This window comes from Pristis pectinata, chromosome 12 (assembly GCF_009764475.1).
Source record: "Pristis pectinata isolate sPriPec2 chromosome 12, sPriPec2.1.pri, whole genome shotgun sequence".
Lineage (NCBI taxonomy): Eukaryota > Metazoa > Chordata > Chondrichthyes > Rhinopristiformes > Pristidae > Pristis > Pristis pectinata.
In genome coordinates this window covers 43876626-43899160 of record NC_067416.1, presented here as the reverse complement: position 1 = coordinate 43899160, position 22535 = coordinate 43876626, and the positions used below count along the sequence as shown (strand labels likewise).

The 22535-nt window shown below is 42.2% G+C and overlaps 1 protein-coding gene across 4 annotated transcripts in view; it reads right to left on the bottom strand.

Moving 5' to 3' along the window:
* The window catches only part of slc25a16 (solute carrier family 25 member 16), a 91324-nt gene that overhangs the window by 31408 nt on the left and 37381 nt on the right, over positions 1-22535 (bottom strand). For 3 of the 4 annotated variants that reach the window (XM_052027374.1, XM_052027372.1, XM_052027373.1), the window contains exon 5: positions 19319-19452. In XM_052027374.1, the coding sequence (XP_051883334.1) occupies positions 19319-19452 (134 nt within the window). The remainder of the gene's footprint in view (positions 1-19318; positions 19453-22535) is intronic. The other variant, XM_052027375.1, reaches the window with a different exon arrangement.

The window sequence follows — 22535 nt, the reverse complement described above, 5'->3', positions numbered from 1 at the left end:
GGACTCGGTGGCTAAAATTCAAATATCGAGGGACCAGCTCCTCCAGCACGACACCTCATGGGGAAACTGGTGGCTCTTTGGGTCTCTGGGGAGGATGGTGGGCAGCTGTCATCCTCTAGGGGCGACTGCTCTCATTCTCGTTGTAATTGCTGTCTGTCTGTTGTGCTTGCCAGATTATCAAGAGCACGTCTGCCTTTCATTGGTGCTGTATATTAACTTAAAGCTTTAAGTTGAGAAATAGTTGTTACCATGATTTATCAGTCTGTTAAGGGTAAGACTTCTATTATGATATATGGGTTTTCTTTTCACTGTATTCCATGTAATGATTGGCAATGGTGTGACTTCCAAGGGGCGGATTGTATTGTGGAGGGTCGTGGCTGTCACGTGACAGCACTGCCCACTACCTGGTCGGAAGACACACTACTGCCAATCAAGGTTTGGCCCCGCCCCACCCATCAGCGCACACCTGACCATTAGCCTTTGTAATCGATTAGTCCTTGCTGGCACCGGGCCATTGGCCTTTGTAAATTACCTGGACTAGACCCCCCCAGCCCTCCAGCACTATAAAGAGTGCCATATGTGCTTGGTTCTTTCTCTTTTTTTTGCGACCTTTGAGACCACCCTGCTTCACTCCAGGCCGAGTACCATGGAACGGCACTGGAGAAATCATTGGTGAGGTGTGCACTGTTTATGGGTTGGGAGCGTTTTAGTTAGTGTCCCTAGTAGCCTGGAGCCGTGCCTGCACTGTCAAGGGGTGGCGAGTATCGTATTGCTTTTCCTTGATTGTATGTCCCTAGTTTGCTTTGTGTGTGTGTGTGCGTGCGTGTGTATTTTACCCCTGCTGTGATTTTCCCACGCTCACTACAAACTGTGCACGTGTGTGTTATTCTGTGTGTTATTCCTGTTACCATTTTCCCTGTTTGTCTTTTGTAAATAAATCACTTACTGCCAGACTGTGTTCAGAGTCCTTGCCTTTTGAGACCCCAAATTTGTTTCACAACAACATCCAAGTCATTTATGTATATTACAAACAATAAGGGTCCTGGCGTTGATTATTCTAGGGCACCACTAGTTACAGACATCCAATAATAAAAACAAGATTCTACCATCACCCTCTGTCTCCCATTGCCAAGCTAATTTTGGATCCAGTTTGAAAACTTCCCTGGATCCCATGGGCTCTAACCTTCTGAACCAATGTGAGACCTTGTCAAAAGTCTTACTAAAGCCCATGTGAATCACATCTACTGCTCTGCCCTCATCGACACAATTTGTTACCTCTTCAAAGAATGCAATCAAACATTTGCTGTCTCTGTTTAGTCCCTACCTGTCCAAGTGATCATTAATCCTCTCCCTCAGATTTTGTTTTTCAGTATCTTCCCAGCCCAAGGATGCAGATGACACAGTAAAGTTGCGAATGACACCAAAATTGGTGGTATAGTGAAGAGGGTTATCTAAGATTAGTGAGACCTAGATCAACTGAGGAAGTGGGCCAAAAAAAGGAGATGGAATTTAACTCAGACAAGTGCGAGATGTTGCACTTTGGTAAGTTAAAGCAGGGCAGGACCTACACAGTAAATAGTATGGACCGGGAAACTGTTGTTAAGCAGAGAGACCAAGGGGTACAGGTATATATTTTCCTGAAAATGGCAAAACAGTGAGACGGGGTGGTGAAGAAGCCATTTGGCAGGCTTGCCTTCATCAGTCAGGGCACTGAGGTTAGGAGTTGGAGCATCAGGTTACAATCGTACAAGTCATTGGAGAGACCACACTTGAAGTATTGTGTGCAGTTCTGGTCGCCCAGCTTTAGGAAGGATGTAATTAAGCTGGAAAGGGTGCAGAAAAGATTCACGAGAATATTACCATGCAGGGCTTTCATTATAAGGAGACGTTGCATCGGCTGGGACTTTTTTTTTCCCCTGGAGAGTAGGAGGTTGAGGGGTGATCTTATAGAAGCATATAAAATCATGAGGGGTATAGATAAGATGAATGGTCACAGGGTAGGAAAATCTCAAACAAGATGAGAGTGGCATGATTTAAAAGAGACCCGAGTGGCAACTTTTTCCAAGGAGTGGTGGGTATATGAAAAGAGCTGTAGAAGTGGGTGCAATTACATTTAAAATACATTTATACAGATACATGGAAAGGGAATGGAAATAGTTAGAGGGACATAGGCCAAATGCAGGTAAATGGGATTTGCTCAGGAGACAACTAGGTTGGAATAGATAAGTTGGGCCGAAGTGCCCGTTTCTGTGCTGTATGGCTCTATAACTCTTCGATTTTAGGCTCCTATCCTATCTGAGACCATCCAGGGACTGAAACAGCCCTTCCAGGTCAGACAACGATTCATAAGAATCTCTTCAAATCTCATATACTGTATTCAGTTCCCTATACATTGGCAAGACCAAGCAGAGACCAAGCAACTGTTTTGTGGAGCACCTATGCTCTATCTGTAATGGCTATTATAACCTGCTAGGTTCCATGCTATATCAACTCCTCTTCTCATTCCCAGACTGACCCATCAGTCCTCAGCTTTCTGTACTGCTGTGGCAAGGCAAAACACCAACAAGAACAGCACCTCATTATGCCTGGGTAGTCTACAACCCAATGGTATGAACACCGAATTTCCCAACTTCACTGCTCCTTTCTCCTTCTGGTTCCCCACTCCACTCAGTTTCATTCCCCTCCCCCAACATGTTCCACCTGTCCCTCATCCCTCCCTTATCTGGTCGCACATAAATTAACTTCCTTAAATATCAGATTCCAGCATCTGCAGCCTCTTGCTTCTTCTCTTGTACCTTACTATCCAGCCTCTGCCTCTACTTCTACCAAACACATCCCACCCCCACTTGGCTCCATCTGCTCCATTTATTTTTGCTCTAGCAATCACCCACGAGCCCGGCTCCTGATTCCACCCCTCCCCTACCTGGCTCCATCTGTCCATCATCTCCTTCCTCACATAGTTCCATCCATCGCCTGGAGCATCCCCATCTCTCCCCTTCCAGCCATGTCTTTACACTGGCATTCTCCCCACTACACTCTTGATCCTGATGCAGAGTCTTGACCCGAAACATCGACCATCTCTTTGGCTCCACAGATACTGCTTGACTCAGAGTTCCTCCAGCAGTTTGTTTGCTTTCATCTTGAGACTTTACCCCCCAAGGTCCAAACTCCAACCAGAGGAAAGCATCTCTCAGCATCTGCCTTGGACAACCTTGTTCTTAATCCTGTGTTATTTTAATCTACTCCTCAGCGTAATGCCTACCCAACTCAATTTTACCTCCTCAGATGATCACAGCTGCAGGTTCAAGGGACCACTCTGTCTACTCAGCTCCTTTTCATAGTCATAATCATACAGCATAGAAGCAGGCCCTTCTGCCCAAATGGTCCGCACCGACCAAGATTCCCATCTAAGCTAGTTCCATTTGCCCATGTTTGGCACATATCCATGTAAACCTTTCTTATCCATGCACCTGTCGAAGTGCCTTTTAAATGTTGTTACCTGCCTCAACCACTTCCTCTGGCAGCTCATTCCATATACTGACCACTCTCTGGGTGAAAACATTGCCCATCAGGTTCCTACTAAATCTCTCCCCTTTCACGTTAAACCTATGCCCTCTAATTCTTGATTCCCCAACCCTGGGAAACAGACTGCACATTCATCCTATCTATAACTTCATAATTTTATACATCTTTATAAGGTCACCCCTCATTCTCCTACACTCCAAAGAAAAAAGTCCCAATCTGCTCAACCTCTCTCCATAACTCAGTCTCTCGAGTCCCAGCTAAATCCTTATAAATCTGCTCTGCACACTTTCCAGCTTAATGGCATCTTTCCTATAGTAGGATGACCAAAGCAGAACACAATATTCCAAATGCAGCCTCACCAATGTCTTGTACAACTGCAACATAACATCCCAACTTCTGTACTCAATGCCCTGACTGATGAAGGCCAGTGTGCCAGAAGCCTTCTTCACCACCCTGCCCATCTGAGACACCATTTTCAGGGAACCGTATATTTGTACTCCTGGGTCCCTCTGTTCTACAACAATCCCTAGGGACCTATCGTTCACCGTGGAAGTCCTACTGTTACGGACTCAGTGAAAGTCCTTTTAAGATAGAGAGTGTGTGTGTATGTGTGTGTGGGGCGTGCTTACGTCAATAGAAGATAAAGGACGTAATGACGTTGTTGAAGAAGTTAGGAGAGAGAGAGAGAGAGAGAGAGAGAGAGAGACTGCTAGTGTTCTCTATCGATGGATGAGAAACAATAACTGTGTTTGCCACAGAAATCCATGTATGGAAGTTGGAAGTAATCCGGTGGAGTTCACTTTGTTGCTGACCTGTAGAAGGAAACAGGTATTTGTGTGTGGACGACCACGATTCGGATGCTTTTCGGGGTGAGGAAGTCACTACCGAGTAAACACTGAAGTGTCGCTTGGGTTCCATCGTGGAACATTTGGATTTCGTATTTAGTCTCCCTATGTTTCTCTACATCTACATCTTATCTTCAGACAACGGTGGTTGTTGAAGAAGCCCTTGCTCATGTTTCACCTTATGGCTTGCGGAACTGAACTTTAAGAACCATTCCGGAACTGGGAGTTTTGGACTTTGCCACACACACACACACACACACACACACACACACACACACAAAGAGTTTAGTTTTGGGGTTAACGTTCGAGGTTTAACATTTTTGAATTCTAACATACTAACATTTTTACTTTTATTTTACGTATTATCATAAGTAGTGATTAATAAAATAGTTTTTAACACTAAATCATGCTCAGTGTGTTTCTTTTGTTGCTGGTTCGTGACACTACCCTCACTTCTCTTCCAAAAATGCAACACTTCTCATTTATCACAATTAAACTCCATTTGCCATTCTTCAGCCCACTTACCCATCAAAATCCCTCTGTAAATCCTGATAACCATCTTCACTGTCAATGACACAACCTACTTTAGTGTCATCTGCAAATTTACTAATGACATAACTAACATTTTCATTCAAATCATTGAAATAAATGACAAATAGCAATGGGCCAAGCACTGTGCCCTGAGGAACACTACTAGTCACAGACTATAGTCTGAAACACAACGTTCCTCCATTACCCTCTGTTTCCTACCATTAAGCTAGAATTGTTGGGGAGTGGGATCTGAACTGGAGAGACTGGGGAAGAGGTGTTTGGCTCTCAAATAGAGAAAGCTAGTAGTAGGTACGATAGGCAGGTGATAGAGAAGGGAAGTGCTCAGGCAGGTTTGAGATGTGTCTATTTTAACGCAAGGAGTATTGTGAACAGGGCAGATCAGCTTAGAGCTTGGATCAATACTTGGATCTGTGATGTGGTGGCCATTACGGAGACTTGGATGGCTCAGGGACTGGAATGGTTGCTTCAAGTGCCGGATTTTAGATGTTTCAGAAAGGACAGGGAGAGAGGCAAAAGTGGTGGGGGAGTAGCACTGTTGATCAGAGATAGTGTCACGGCTGCAGAAAAGGTGGACGTCATGGAGGGACTGTCTACAGAGTCTCTGTGGGTGGAGATTAGGAACAGGAAGGGGTCGATAACTTTACTGGGTATATTTTATAAGTGTCCAATAGTAACAGGGATATCTAGGAGCAGATAGGGAAGCAGATCCTAGAAAAGTGTGAGAATTAACAGAGTTGTTGTGATGGGGGATTTTAATTTCCCAAACATCGATTGGCATCTCCAGACAGTGAGGGGCTTAGATGGGGTGGAGTTTAAGGGTGTTCAGGAAGGATTCTTGACACAATGTAGATAGGCCTACAAGAAGAGACGCTGTGCTTGATTTGGTACTGGGAAATGAACCTGGTCAGGTGTCAGATCTCTCAGTGAGTGAACATTTTGGTGATAGTGATCATAATTCTACCTCCTTTACGTTAGCACTGGAGAGAAATAGGAACAGACAGACTAGAAAGGTGTTTACTTGGAGTAAAGGGAATGATGAGGCTCTCAGGCAGGAAATTGGAAGATTAAACTGGGAACAGATGTTCTCAGGGAAAAGTATGGAAGAAATGTGGCAAATATTCAGGGGATATTTGTGTGGAGTTCTGCATAGGCATGTTCCGATGAGACAGGGGAGTCACGAGAGGATACAGGAACCGTGGTGTACGAAGGCTATAATAAATCTAGTCGAAAGGAAAAGAAAAGCTCACAAAAGGTACAGAGAGCTAGGTAATGTTAGAGATCTGGAAGAGCACAAGGCTAAAGGAGCTTAAGAAGGAGATTAGGAGAGCCAGAAGGGGACATGAGAAGGCCTTGGCAGGCAGGATTAAGGAAAACCCCAAGGCATTCTACAAGTATGTGAAGAGCAAGAGGATAAGATGCGAAAGGATAGGGCCTATCAGGTGCAGCAGTGGGAAAGTGTGTATGGTTCCTGAAGAAATAGTGGAGGTACTTAGTGAATACTGATGTAAAGTATTCATTACGGAAAAAGATCTGGGGGATTGTAGTGAGGACTTCCAGCAGGCTGAAAAGCTTGAGCATGTAAATATTAGGAAAGAGGAGGTGCTGAAACTTTTGGAAAGCATCAAGTTGGATAAGTTGCCGGGACCAGATGAGATGTACCCCAGGCTGCTGTGGGAGGTGAGGGAGGAGATTGCGGAGCCTCTGACGATGATCTGTGCATCATCGATGGAGATGGGAGAGGTTCCGGAAGATGGGAGGGTTGCGGATGTTGTTCTCTTATTCAAGAAAGGGAGTAGAAATAGCCCAGGGAATTAAAGACCAGTGAGTCTTACCTCAGTGGTTGGTAAGCTGATGGAGAAGATCCTGAGAGGCAGGATTTATGAACACTTGAAGAGGTATAATATGATTAGGAATAGTCGACATGGCTTTGTCAAGGGCAGGCCCTGCCTTACCAGCCTGATTGAAATTTTTGAGGATGTGACTAAACACATCGATGAAGGGAGAGCGGTAGATGTAGTGTATATGGATTTCAGCAAGGTGTTTGATAAGGTACCGCATGCAAGGCTTATTGAGAAAGTAAAGAGGCATGGGATCCAAGGAGACATCGCAATGTGGATCCAGAACTGGCTGGCCCACAGAAGGCAAAGAGTAGTTGTTGAAGGGTCGTATTCTGCATGGAGGTCAGTGACCAGTGGTGTACCTCAGGGATCTGTTCTGGGACCTTTACTCTTTGTGATTTTTATAAACGACCTGGATGAGGAAGTGGAGGAATGGGTAAGTTTGTGGATAACACAAAGGTTGGATGTATTGTGGATAGTATAGAGGGCTGTCAGAGGTTACAGATGGACATATATAGGATACAAAGTTGGGTTGAGAAGGGGCAGCTGCAGTTCAACCCAGATAAGTGTGAAGTGGTTCATTTTGGTAGGTCAAATATGATGGCAGAATATAGTATTAATGGTAGGACTCTTGGCAGTGTGGAGGATCAGAGGGATCTTGGGGTCCGAGTCCATAGGATGCTCAAAGAAGCTGCACAGGTTGACTCTGTGGTTAAGAAGGCATATGGAGGGGACTCTCTTGGTGGCGCTAGATGGAGTAGGTCGCATCTTGGCTCTGCTCCACTCACCTTTTAATTTCTTGTACACCACCCTTTAATAAGACTTTTATAATACTTTTACAAGACTGATTTGATTTTTAATTGCCGGAATGAACACCAGAGCTAAAGCTGCAGCTGATAGCACGGGTAATGGAGACCCTCAACTCACTTTGGAAGCTATTTCTAAACGAGATAAAAAGCTTGACCAGAGATTTGCCACTTTGGAAACGCTGTTAAAGGAGATTGAAGACAGACAAACAACACTCACACAGGATAATGCTAAACAACAGCAATTGCTGAACTGGATGAAGCTGGCAAAGACATCGTAGACTGAGCTTACTGGAAAAAGATTTAACTGTGACCAACCAAAGACTGGAACAGCAAAGACAGAGGATTATTGATTTAGAAAGCTGCAGTCGGAGAAATAATTTGAGGATCATTGGCCTCTCTGAAGACGCTGAAACTGGTAATCTTATCGAATTCTTTTCCAAACTTCTGATGGATGTGTTTGGCTCTGAAGTTTTTTCTGTATGACCTACACGTGATCGTGCTCATCGAGCGTTAAGACCAAAATCCCTGGCAGAGCAAAATCCACCGCCAGTAATATTGAGATTTCACTATGTGAGTACTAAACAGCATTTGATTCAAATTGCTCATTGTCGAGGAATGATCCAATATAAAGATTGGAAGTTTCGTCTGGTTGAAGATTACAGCCCAGAAGTAATGAGACTGTGTTATAAACCGATTACGTCGTGACGTCGGAACTATCAACCTGCATTATTGTTCCCAGCTCATCTGAGAATTGTACTCTCCAACAAATCACGCCGATGGTTTAATTCCGTCAAGGAAGCTGAAGAATTTCTCAAAGATTAACTTTTGACTTCAGGTGGTTAAGAAACATTCTATTCTTTGATTTTTATACTTATTTGGTCTACTAGGTAATAATTAATTTACAGATTTAAACGTTTTCTAAGTCCAGAGATGTTTTCCTGCCCTTTGTTAACACTTTGGTGCTTGGTTCTGGAACATGGATACTTACCATGTTTCTATGTAACAATTCTTTTTTCTTTTTATTATTTTACTTTAATATTTTTAATTGTTTGTTTTTTTAATAATAATTAAAAATCTGACTGAGTGACTGATCACTTTTTTTCTTTTGAAATAATAGTAAGATTGTATTTTTTTATATAATGTCGACTGTTAGTATTTTTGACTGTAGAACCTTTTCAGCAAGCCTGTTTACATTTCAAAATTTTGTCTTGGGTACTTGCACCCTCATGTTTTGACTATCCATGGTGTCTTGCATTCTTTTTAACTTGGAGATTTGCCACCAAAAGAGGTGGGGTTAAGTAATTTAGTGGGTAGCATTCTGGCTGTCTATTGTTTTCGGGCTTTTGTGGGTGGGGGGTTGGGCTGTTTTTAGGTTAGTTGTTTTCTTCCTCTAGACTGATAAACTACAAATGTCTGAATTGTTGTCATATCCGGCTCCTCTTTGAACTCTTTTTCCTCTTCCTGTTAATTAATCTCCTGTGCAGTAATGTTAACCCTTTACATACTATATGTCTTTTAGTCTATTAAAATGGATAAGATGATTAATTTTGCTTCATGGAATACGAACGGTTTAAATAATCCAATTAAGTGCAAGAAGATCTTTAAAGTTTTTCATAGGCTGAATGCTCAGATTATTTTTGCGCAGGAGATTCATATTAGGAGAGAGGATAATCAGTGCTTTTGTAGATTTTGGAGGGGTCAACAGTTTCATTCTAATTCACAAGCAAAGGTGAAAGGAGTCTCTATTTTTATGGACTCCTCGATTTCATTTGTTCATCATGAAACAACTTCAGACCCGAATGGTAGATTTTTATTAATTACTGGCTTACTTCATAACAAAAAAGTTGTTATGGTTAATGTTTATGCACCTAATGTTGATCATCTCGAGTTTTTTTAAACATTTATTGCATCTTTACTTAATTTAAACAAATATATGTTGATTATGGGTGGAGATTTCAATTGCTGTTTAGACCCTTCGATGGACGGATCTGTGTTGAATCAAGTACTTCCAAACAAATCCGCTGTCTTTATTAATTCTTTTTTAGTTGATTCCAGAATTTTAGAAGTTTGGAGATTTCTACACCCACATGATAAAGAGTTTTCATTCTTTTCTCATGTCTATCACGACTACTCTAGAATTGATTACTTTTTTATTGACTCTTGATTAGCTCCATTTGTTATTGACTGTTAGTATGATGCAACTGCCATTTCTGATCATGTGCCATTAAAACTATCAATCAAATTAGCGGACATACCCTCTGGTGCCAGACAACAGTGACTCAATCCTTCTCTATTGCAGGATTTAGACTTTGTCCATTTTATTAAAGAACAGATTTCCTTTTTCTTCTCAACTAATTTTACAGAAGAAATTTCCAGTGTGATATTATGGGATACCTTTAAAGCTTATATCTGTGGTCAAGTTATTTCATACTCTGCTGGATTGAAAAAATAAACTAATAATGAATTACGTATATTGGCTGATAAGATTAAAGAAACCAATAAAAAATACTCTGATGCTCCTGATTTGGAGCTCTATAAAAAGAGAACTGAACTTCAATTACAAGAGTTTATTATTAACACCTCCAATTGAAAATCAATTACTCAAAACTAGAAGTCAGTTTTATATACATGGTGATAAATCTGGTAAATTGTTAGCCAACCAACTGAAAGCTGCTTCAACTAAACATCAGATTATTAAAGTTCGTAAATGAGATGGTAATTACACGGTGAACCATGATCAAATTAATAAATCTTTTCAAGAATTTTATACTTCTTTATATCAACCAGAATTTCCTGAGGATTCTACATCAATGCATGAATTTTTAAGGAATTTGAAGACTCCGAAATTATCACTTGAACATTTAATATTAGATGCACCCATTTTGGAGGAAGAAATAAAGAAAGCAATTTCTTCAATGAATTGGGGTAAAAACACCTGGTCCCGATGGGTATACAGTTGAATTTTTAAAATCCTTTTCTGATCTTCTCTCTCCCTGGTCAGGTAAAATTTTTAAAGATGCCCTATCAATAGGTAAGTTACCACAATCCTTTTATGAAGCAACTATCTCTTTAATTCCTAAAAAGGATAAAGATCCCACTGAATGTGCATCTATAGACCTATTTCTTTATTGAATGTGGATTCCAAAATATTGGCTTCTAGACTGGTAAAGGTACTTCCACAACTTATTTCTGATGACCAGACAGGATTAAGAATCATTATTTGCATTTTAATATTAGGAGGTTAATGAATATTGTATATACCCCTTCATCTACAATTCCAGAATGTGTTATCTTGCTAAATGCCAAGAAGGCATTTGATAGTCGAATGGGAATATTTATTCAACACGCTTGAGAAATTTAATTTTAGCCTAAATTTTATATCCGCAATCAAATTGATTTACCATACACCTATGGCTTCAATACTTACTAATAATCAGAGATCCCCCTTTTTCAGGCTTTTTTGAGGCACAAGACAGGGCTGCCCTCTAAGTCCTTTATTATTTGATATTGCTTTGGAACCCTTGGCAATTGCCTTTCGGGACTCTTCTAACATATATGGTATCACTTGTGGAAAGGGACCCATAAGATATCACTATATGCAGATGGCCTGTTACTTTATATCTCTAACCTGGAGAAATCTATCCCTGCAGCATTATCACTGCTTGCTCAGTATAGTGTTTTCTCTGGTTATAGATTAAATCTTAATAAGAGTGAACTTTTCCCATTATATATGCAAGTCCCAATTTATAGGCAATTACCATTTAGATTAGTGACTGATTATTTTACGTATCTGGGTGTTAAAATTACCAAGAAGCACAAGGACTTATTCAAGGTTAACTTTTTACCTTTAATTGATCATGTTAAACAATTGTTTACTAAACGGTCCCCATTGTCTCTATCATTGATTGGCCGAATTAATGCAGTTAAGATGAATATTTTACCAAAATTTTTGTATTTATTTCTGGCGGTTCCAACTTTCATCTCAATCCTTTCTCGATACAATTGATCCTAAAATTCTTTCATATACATGGCACAATAAAAACCCAAGGTTAAGGAAGAAATATTTACAAAACTTAAAAAAGGATGGTGGTATGGCTTTGCGTAACTTTAGATTTTACTAATGGACAATTAATATTAGATATTTAATTTTCTGGGCACAAGATTTAGATGTAATTCAATGTCCTCAATGGGTGTACCTTGAGTGTCAGTGCAAGGATTTTCATTAGTTTCTATTTTAGGAGCCTCACTCCCTTTTGCACTTACTAAATTGAGTAAACAAATGACTAACCCAATAACTAAACATACAATACGAATATGGTTTCAATTTCCTAAATTTTTTGGATTAAATAAATTTATTTTATCAAGTCCTATCCAATCTAATTTTTTCTTTCAACCATCCAGAATTGACTTAGCTTTTTCTTTATGGAAAATGAAGGGAATAACATGCTTTCGTGATTTATTCAGTGATAACTTTTTTTTAATCTTTTGAACAGCTGTCTAATAAACACAATTTGCCTAGATCACTTTTTTTGATATTTACAGATTAGAAATTTTTTAAAGTTATTTTACCTACTTTTCCGATACCATATTACAGTATTGAAATTATGGAAAAAATCTTAGGTTTTAATCCTTATCAGAAGGGCTTGATAGCAATAATTTGTAATCTGATTATGAAAATATGTCTAGAGACACTAGATAAAATTAAGAATAAATGGGAAAGAGAATTCCAGATACTTTTACCTACAGAGACATGGAAGAAAATTCTTCAATTAGTTAATACATCTAGACACTTTGATACAGTTTAAGGTGGTTCACAGGACCCATATGCCTAAGGACAAGTTAGCCTGTTTTTATCACCATATAAATCCTATATGTGACAGATGTAATTCGAAGGTGGCTTCCCTGACACACATGTTTTGGTCCTGCCCTCTTTTGGAAAAATATTGGAAAGACATTTTCTCGTTGGGCCGGAAGGACCTGTTACCACGCTGTAAATAAAATTTTAAAAAAATTATTTCAATTGTATTGAATATTGATTTACAACCTCATCCTATTACTGCAATTTTTGGGTTACCAATGATGGATTCTAGCCACTTATCTGTTTCTGCTTGTCGTATGATTGCTTTTGTTACATTAATGGCCAAGAGATGCATTTTATTTAAATGGAAGGATCCTATACCTCCTACCACATTTCAATGGTTTTCTCAAACTATAACATGTTTAAATTTAGAAAAAATAAGGAGTGGTACTGTTGATCCTTCGCTTAAATTTGAGGAAGTTTGGAGTCCATTTATTCAGTATCTCCATATGATATAAGTAGACCTTTTCTCGAATCCCTTTCAATAACCTTTGAATACAGAGGAGCGGATCTAAGAACATAATAATGTGCTTTTTTTTAAACCGAAGAAATATCTGTCTAGTTTTTAAGTTTTTGGTTTGCTTTTGTTTATTATCTTTTTGATTTGGGGGTTCTCTTTTCATATAATTAAATCTCTTTTCAATTTTTTTTTTGTATCATGCTCACTTAGCAAGAGAGCAGGAGGTCCAGATTATATATTTTACTCCTTGTGAATATATATATTAACTGTTATTATTGTTATCCTGATCTCTTCGCACCATATGTATAATCATTAATGTTATGTATATTAATTTGAAATTCAATAAAAAGATTGAGAAAGAAAGAAGGCATATGGTGTATTCTCCTTCATCAATCGGGGAATTGAATTTAGGAGCCAAGAGGTATTGTTGCAGCTATATAGGTCCCTTGTCAGACCCCACTTAGAATACTGTGCTCAGTTCTGGTCACCTCACTTACAGGAAGGATGTGGAAGCCATAGAAAGGGTGCAGAGGAGATTTACGAAGATGCTGCCTGGAATGCGGAGCATGCCTTATGAAAGTAGGTTGAGGGAACTCGGCCTTTTCTCCTTGGAGCAACAGAGGATGAGGGGGGACCTGATAGAGGTATATAAGATGATGAGAGGCATTGATCGGGTAGATAGTCAGAGGCTTTTCCCCAGGGCTGAAATGGTGGCCACAAGAGGACATAGGTTTAAGGTGCTGGGGAGTAGGTATAGAGGAGATGGCAGGGGTAAGTTTTTTACTCAGTGGTGACTGCGTGGAATAGGCTGCCGGCAACGGCAGTGGAAGCGGATATGATAGGGTCTTTTAAGAGACTGTTGGATAGCTACAAGGAGCTGAGAAAAATAGAGGGCTATGGGTAAGTCTAGTAATTTCTAAGGTAGGGACATGTTCGGCACAGCTTTGTGGGCCAAAGGGCCTGAATTGTGCTGTAGGGTTTCTATGTTTCTAATTCTTGTGTTACCTGCAAATTTACTAATCAGCCCACCTACATTTTCATCCAAATCATATATCACACACAACAGAGCTCCCAGCACTGATTCTATTCACAATTCTCCAATCAGAATGATACCCCTCCTCCACTACCCCCTGCCTTCTATGGCCAAGCCAATTTTGAATCCAATCTACCAAGTCTCCATGGATCCCATCTTCTGGATCAGGCTACCACAAGGTACCTCGTTGAAAGCTTTACTCAAGTTCATCTTTGCAATGTCCACTAGCCTGCCCTCAATCATCTTCATCACCTCCTCAAAAAGCTCAATGAAATTTGTAAGACATGACTTTCCCTACACAAAGCCAGGATGACTGTTCCTACTGTCTATATTTTCCCAAATGCGACTAGATCCTATCCCAAACAATTTTCTCTTATAATTTCGCTACCACTGATGTAAGGCTCACTGGCCTATAAATTCCTGGTTTGTCTCTACTGTCCTTCTTAAACAGAGGAACATTGGCTATTCTCCAGTCCACTAGGCCCTTGCCTGTGGTTGAAGAGGATACAAAGACCTCTGTCAAGGCCCCAGCAATCTCTTCTGTTGCCTTGCTCATTAAACTGGGATAGATCACATCAGGCCCTGAAGTGTTATCCCTCCTGATTCCCTATTTAAGATCTCTTAAACTTACCTCACACATCTCCTTTGAAATTTCCCCTTTCCACCTTAAGTGCACGCCCCCTAGTATTCAACATTTTGACCATGGGAAAAAGATATCAGCTGTCTGCTCAATCTATGCCTCTCATAACCCTATAAATTTGTATCAGCCATTTCCCTGCATATGTGTGCAACTGATCTATATACTGATCCCAGTACGGATCCCTGCAGAACACCAGTTGTCATGGACATCCAGCCAGAATAAGTCCCATCGACCACTACCCTCTCCCTTCTATGGGCAAACTAATTCCGATTCCAAATGGTCAAGTCACCTTGGATCCCCTGCATCTCAGTCTTCTGGATGAGCTTGTCAAATGCCTTACTAAAATCCACATAGACAACTTCCATAGCCCTACCTTTATCAATCACCTTCGTCACTTCTTTGAAAAACTCAATCAAGTTAGTAAGAGATGACTTGCCCCACACAAAGCCGTGCTGACTGCCCCTAATTAAGCCATATTTTGCCAAATGCTCATAAATCCTATCCCTAAGAATCCTTTCCAATATCTTCCCTATCACTGATGTGAGACTCACCAGTCTAGAATTTCCAGGATTATCCCTATTTTGATACAATATTAGCTATTTTCCAGTCCTCTGGGACCTGGCCTGTGGTTAGAGAGGACAAGAAGATCTTGGTTAAGGCCCCAGCAATCTCACCTCTTGCCTCTCTCAATACCCTTTGGTATGGGTATTCCCTCAGGCCCTGGGGATTTATCCACCTTAATGTTCTTCAAGAGACCCAGCACTACCTCTTTCTTCATTTCAAAATGCCCTAGCATATTAGCATGATCCACACTGACCTCACTATCCTCCATGTCCTCCTCCTTGGTAAATACCAATGCAAAGTACTCATTTAGGACCTCACCCACATCCTCCGCCTCCAAGCACATGTTCCTTCCTTTATCCTCGAGTGGTCCTACCCTCTCCCTCGTTATCTGCTTGCTCTTGATGTACCAATAGAAATGCATTGGGATTCTCTTTAATCCTACTTGCCAAGGATTTTTCATGCCCCCCCCCCCCCCCCCCCCGCCTCTCCTAATTCTCTTCTTGAGTTCTTTTCTATTTTCTTTATAATCCTCAAGGGCCCTGTTTGATTTTAGCTTCCTAAACCTTATATATACTTCCTTGTTCTTCTACACTAAATTCACTCTTGTCATCAAAGGTTCCCTTACCTTGCCATCCTTGTCCTTCTTACTGGAACATACCTGCCCTATTCTCTGTGCAGTTGGTCTTTAAAAACCTTCCACATGAGAGATGTGGACTTGCTCAAAAACAGCTGTTCCCAATTAACTCTCCCTAATTCCTATCTAATACTCTCATAATTTGCCCTGCCCCAATATAATACTCTCCTGCAAGGTCCTTATTCATAGCTACCTTAAAACTTAGAGCTGTGATCACTGTTCCCTGAATGTTCTCCTACTGAAGAGTCAGTCACCTGGCCAAGCTGCTCTTTCTTGTACAGTATGTAGAAATCCTAACATTCAATTAATAGCATAATTAATACCATTAGCTCAGAAATGGCACTCAGCAGCCTGACCCACAAGAGAATGTCAGACTTATTTGATATTTGCCAGCAGTAACAGGTCAGAGACTCTGGCTAAATCCCTCATTGACATGGGCTTCCACAAAATGATGGCAATTTGTGGAAAGGGGTAGAGCAAGCCAACAAACAAAATATTTGGAAAAAGCCAAGCATTTTCTGGTTTTGGCAGGTGTCACTGGGTATTAAAACATTCTTGTTTCTTACATGCAAAAACATTCAAAAACTATTAAAAATATAATTGACATATTTTCCAAAAATATGATCGACATATTTTCCAAAAATATGAAGGAACTTAAAAGCCGTATTGACATATAAATAAATGCAACCTAAAAAATTGTGATTAGCAGCCAGAAGACTAGATTATTAATCCAGAAGCACAAATTCAAATTGTACCACAGCAGCTGACTAAATTAAATCTGGAATGGTAGTATTGAAACTACAGGGTTGCAGTAAAGCAACACACACAAAATGCTGGAGGAACTCAGCAGGTGAGGCAGCATCCATGGAAGGAAATGAACAGTCGACGTTTTGGGCCGAGACCCTTCATCAGGACTGGGAAGGAAGAGGGCAGAAGCCAGAATAAATGGGGACGGGGGGGGGGGGGGGAGACGGGGGGGGGGGGGGAAGGGGGGGAGAAGGAGCGGGAGCTGGCAGGTGACAGGTGAGGGGGAAGGTAGGTAGGTGGGGAAGGGGGGGTAAAAGGGAATGATGTGAGAAGCTGGAGGTGATAGGTGGAAGAGACAAAGGGCTGAAGAAGGAATCAGATAGGAGAGGACAGTTGACCATGGAATAAAGGGAGGGAGATGGGCAGGTTGTGAGGGTGGGCGGAGGGGAAAGAGAAGGGGTGAAGGAGCCACAGGAGTGAGGGAAAACAAAAAGGGGGGCAGGGGAGGAAAACAGAGGGGAGAGGTTACCGGAAGTTAGAGAAATCAATGTTGATGACGTCAGGTTGGAGACTACCAAGGTGGAATATGAGGTGTTGCTCCTCCTACCTGCATCTGGCCTCAGTGTGGCAGTGGAGGAGGTCATGGAGTCAGTGTGAGAGTGGCAAGTGGAATTGAAGTGAACTGGCCACTGCAAGATCCTGGCTGTTGCAGCAGGGGAAGCAAAGGTGCTCGATGAAGCAGTCCCTCAATCTATGTAGAAGAGGCCACACCACACACTGGATGCAATAAATTGCACCGATAGATTTGCAGGTGAAGTGCAGCCTCACCTGGAAGGACTGTCTAGGACCCTGAAAGGTGGTGAGGGAGGTGGTGTAGGGGCAGGTGTGACGCTTTGCACGGTTGCGGGGATAAGTGCCTGGAGGGTGATCAGAGGGAAGTGAAATTTATTGCATCCAGTGCTCCCAATGTGGCCTCCTCTACATTGGTGACACTCGACACAGATTGGGGGACCACTTCGTTGAGCACCTTCGCTCCATCCACCGCAACAGCCAGGATCTCCCGGTGGCAAGCCATTTTAACTCCACTTCCCATTCCCAAACCGAACACGTCTGTCCGCGGCCTCCTTTTCTGCCACTCTGAGGCCAGGCGCAGGTTGAAGGAGCAACACCTCATATTGCATCTTGGTAGTCTCCAACCTGACAGCATTAATATTGATTTCTCTAACTTCCAGTAACCTCTACCCTCCCCTGCTCCCCTTTGATTTCCCTCATTCCTGTGGCCCCTTCACCCCTTCTCTTTTCCCTCCCCCCACCCTCACAACCTGCCCATCTCCCTCCCTTTATTCCATGGTCTACTGTCCTCTCCTATCATATTCCTCCTTCTTCAGCACTTTGCCTCTTCAACCTATCATCGCAGCTTCTCACATCATTCCTTTTTACCCCCATACCTACCTTACTCCTCTCACCTGGACTCACCCATCACCTGCCAGCTTATGCTCCTCACCCTACCCTTTTATTCTAGCTTCTGCCCTCTTCCTCTCCAGTCCTGATGAAGGGACTCAGCCTGAAACACCAACAGCTCATTTCCCTCCATAGATGCTGCCTGACCTGCTGAGTTCCTCCAGCATTTTATGTGTGTTGCTGCAGATTCCAACATCTGCAGTCTCTCATGTCTTCGGGTTGCAGTAAAGGTCAATCTGGTTCATTAATGTCATAGTTACAGAGTTAGCATGGAATCAGATCCCTCGTCCCAACTCGTCTACGCCAACCAAGATGTTTATCTGAGCTAGTCCCATTTGCCTCAATTTGGCCCATATGCTTCTAAACCTTTTCTATCCATGTACCTGTCCTATTGTCTTTTAAACATTGTAATTTTACCCATCCAAACATCTTCCTCTGGCAGCTTGTCCAAATATACCCACTACCCTATGTGAAAAAGTTGCCCATCAGGTCCCTTTTAAATCTTTCCCCTCTCACCTTAAATCTATGTCCTCTAGTTTTAAACTCCCCAACCCTGGGTGAAAGACTGTGATGATGTACCTTATCTAAGCCCCTCACATTTTATATTCCTCTATAAGGTCACCCCTAATCCCCCTACACTCCGGGGGAGAAAGTTCCAGCCTATGCAGCCCCTCCTTATAACCCAAGCCCTCCAGTCCTTGTAACATTCTCATGAATTGCTACAACTTCTGTACTCAATGCCCTGACAAAAGAGGACAAGTATGCCAAACTTCACCACTGCCTACCAGTGTTGCCACCATCAGGGAACTGTGTACCTGTGCCCCCAAGTCTCTGCTCTACAGCACTCTTGTCCAAGTTAAATTCCATCTGCCATTTATTAGCCCACTTCCTCAGACCCTGTTGTAATCTTAGATAACATTGTTCACTGCCCACTACACCACTAATTTTTGTGTCATCCACAAAGCTACTCACCATGTTAACAACATTATCATCCAAATTGTTAATATAGATGACAAACAACAGTGGACCCAGCATCGATCCCTGTGGCATACAACTGGTTTCATGCCTCCAGTCTGAATAACAACCCTCCATTACCACCCTCTGTCTCCTTCCACCAAGCCAACTTTGTATCCAATTGGTTAGCTCACCCTGGTTTCCACGTGATCTTATTTTCCAGGCTAGCCTACCATGTAGGACACTGATGGATTCTGGAGGTGTAGGGCCTACCTCACAGAATTCTCAGCATCTGGAGAAGGTAAACGATGAAGAATAGCAGAAGATGAGTCCGGACAGTTCAACAGAGCCAGCAGGACCTGGCTCAACATCATTACTATTGAGTCAACTAACTTTACCTTTCTGTATCTGTCGAAAGCTGTGAATTGAATGGCGCCATATGGAAAGATCCTGACCATCATAGCTCCGTTACCTTTGTACAATCCAAGGAAACCTTCTTTCTTTGGTACAGCACGGAGAGCAGAAAAAACTCCTGTAAGGAAAATCACAGCTCTTAAGTAAAAGTTCAAAATCTGAGGGCTTTTAATTTCAAGGGTGTCGCCAATTACCAAACCACCTCCAAGAGATTGCTCAATTATTTCCCCCCCAGGGTAACGGCAAGTCTACCACTAGACTCGAAATTCAGTAGCAGAGCAAACTGACAGATTTGGCTTCTGAATCTAATCAGTCAGATCTAAATTTAAAAGTTCTGTAATGATCCAGGCTAACATAGAGTCACAGAGTTATACAGCACAGAAACAAGCCCTTTGGTCCAACTCGTCCACGCTGACCAAGGAGCCTCCGGAGCTAATCCCATTTGCCTGCGTTTGACCCATATCCCTCAAAACCTTTCCTACCTATGTAACTGTCCAAATGTCTTTTAAATGTTGTAATTGTTACCTGCCTCTACCACTTCCTCTGCCAGCTGGTTCCATATACCCACCACGTGTGAGAAGCTTACCCCCATATAGTGTGCCCCTCATATACTATATCCTTCAAACAGTATGACAACCACAACTGCACACGATACTCCAAGTGCAGTATCACCAACATCTTGACAGTTGTAACATGAAGTCCCAACTCTTGTGCTCAGTTCTCTGACCAATAAAGGCAAGCATGATATATGCCTTCTTCAGCATACTGTCTAACTGGGTCACCACTTTCAAGGAACTATGTACTTGCAACCCCCAGGTCTCTCTGTTCTACAACACTCTCCAGGGCCTTGCCATTCACTGAGTTTGTCCTGCCCTGGTTTAAATTGCCAAAATGCATTACTTCATGTCTGTCTGAGTTAAATTTCATCTGCCATTCTTTTGCCCACTTCCTAGTTGATCTGGATCCTGATATAATCTTAAATAAACCTTTTCACTGTCCATTATTGGTATTGGTATTGGTTTATTATTGTCACTTGTACCGAGGTACAGTGGAAAACTTGACTTGCATACCGTTTGTATACAGTGCATTGAGGTAGTACAGAGTAAAAACAATAACAGAATACAGAGTAAAGTGTCACAGCTACAGAGGAAGTGTATTGCAGGTAGACAATAAGGTGGAAGGTCTTAACAAGGTAGATTGTGAGGTCAAGACTCCATCTCATCAATAGTCTTATTACTATGGGATAGAAGCTGTCCTTGAGCCTGGCGGTATGTGCCCTCAGGCTCCTGTATCTTCTGGCTGGATGGGAGAGGGGAGAAGAGAGAATGACCCGGGTGGGTTATTGTGGCTGCTTCATCAAGGCAGCGAGAAGTATAAACAGAGTCCATGGTGGGAAGGCAGGTTTCCGTGATGTGCTGGGCTGTGTCCACAACTCTCTGCAGTTTCTTGCCGTCCCGGGCAGAGTAGTTGCCATACCAACCCATGATGCATCCAGATAGAATGCTTTCTATGGTACATCGATAAAAGTTGGTGAGTGTCAAAGGGGATATACCATTAATTTTGGTGTCATCTACAAACCAACCATACCAACTGTATTCTCATCCAAATATAGATGACGAACAACCATGAACCCAGCACCGATCCCCACAGCGCACCACTGGTCACAGGCCTCCAATCTGAAAAGCAACCCTCCACCACCACCACACTCTGACCACTTCCACCAAGCCAATTTTGTATCCAATTGGCTAGCTCACCCTGGATCCCATGTGATCTAACTTCTCAGACCAGTCTAATATGCAGGACCTTACCAAAAGCCTTGCCAAAGTTCACATAAAGATCGTCTACCACCCTGCCCTCATCAATCCTCTTGATCAACTCTTCAAATAATTCATTCAAGTTCATGATGCATGATTTCCTGTGCTGACTACCCCTAATCCGTCCTCGCCTTTCCAAATGCAGATAGAACCCACTTCTCAGAATCCCCTCCCATAATTTTCCCACCACTGATGTTAGGCTCACTAGCCTTTAGTTCTCTGGCTTCTTCTTGCAGCCCTTCTTAAATAAAGGGATGACATTAGCCAGCCTCCTGTCTTTCATACTTCAACAGTGCTAATGAAGATACAAAAATCTCTGCCAGGGTCTCAGAAATTTCTTCCCTTGCTTCTCACGACATCCTAGAATACACTTGGTCAGGCCCTGCGGATTCATCCAGCTTTATGCAGCCCAAGACTGGCAACACCTCCTCTTTCATAATGTCGATGTGTTTCAGGACATCACTATTCTCTTCCCTGAACTCACTAGCTTCCATGACCTACTCCACGGTAAATACAAAAGACCTTTAAGACCTCGCCTATCCCCAGTGGCTCCATAAATAGATAATCACACTGATCTGTAAGAGGACTTATTCTCTCTCTAGTTAACATTTTGCTCCTCGTATACTTAGAGTATCTTTAGGGTTCTCCTTTACCTTAACTGCCAAGGACATCTCGTGTTCCCTTTTTGCCCTCTTGACTTCCCTCTTAAATGTACTCCTACATCCCTTATTGACTATTGGGAGGCCTACAGTAAAACCCCAGCAAAGTGATCACCCCTCTCTTACTCCTGTTCTACCCATATAGCCTTGTTGGACGATCCCTTCTTGTCTAAGTACTGCTGTTATGTTCTCCCACATCAATAGTGAGATTTCCCCTCCTCTTTTGCATTTCCCTCTGTAACGTCTGAAACTTCTATAACCTGGAACATAAAGCTGCCAGTCCTGATCTTCCCTCAACCGTGTTTCTGTGATTGGGATTCACTTGATCCCAGCTGCCTATACCTGACGTACACCTCCTTTTTCCTGACCAGAGCCTCAATATCCCTCATCAACCAGGGTTCCCTGAATCTGCTAGTCTTGCCCTTCACTCCAACAGGAACACATTAGCCCTAAAGCCCCCCATCTCAATTTTAAAAGCCTTCCACTTGTTAGACATCCTTTTACCTGCAATCAGCCTTCCCCAATCAACCGTTACAAGTTCCTATCTAATGCCATCAAAATTAGTCTTGCCCCAGTGTGGGACTTGTGGACCAGTCCCATCTTTTTCCATAGTTATGGTCACTGGTCCCAAAGTGCTCACTCACTGATACATCAGCCACTTGCCCAGCTTCATTTCCTAAGAGGTTGACAAGTGTTGCCCCTCTCTGGCAGGGCCATCTGCATATAGC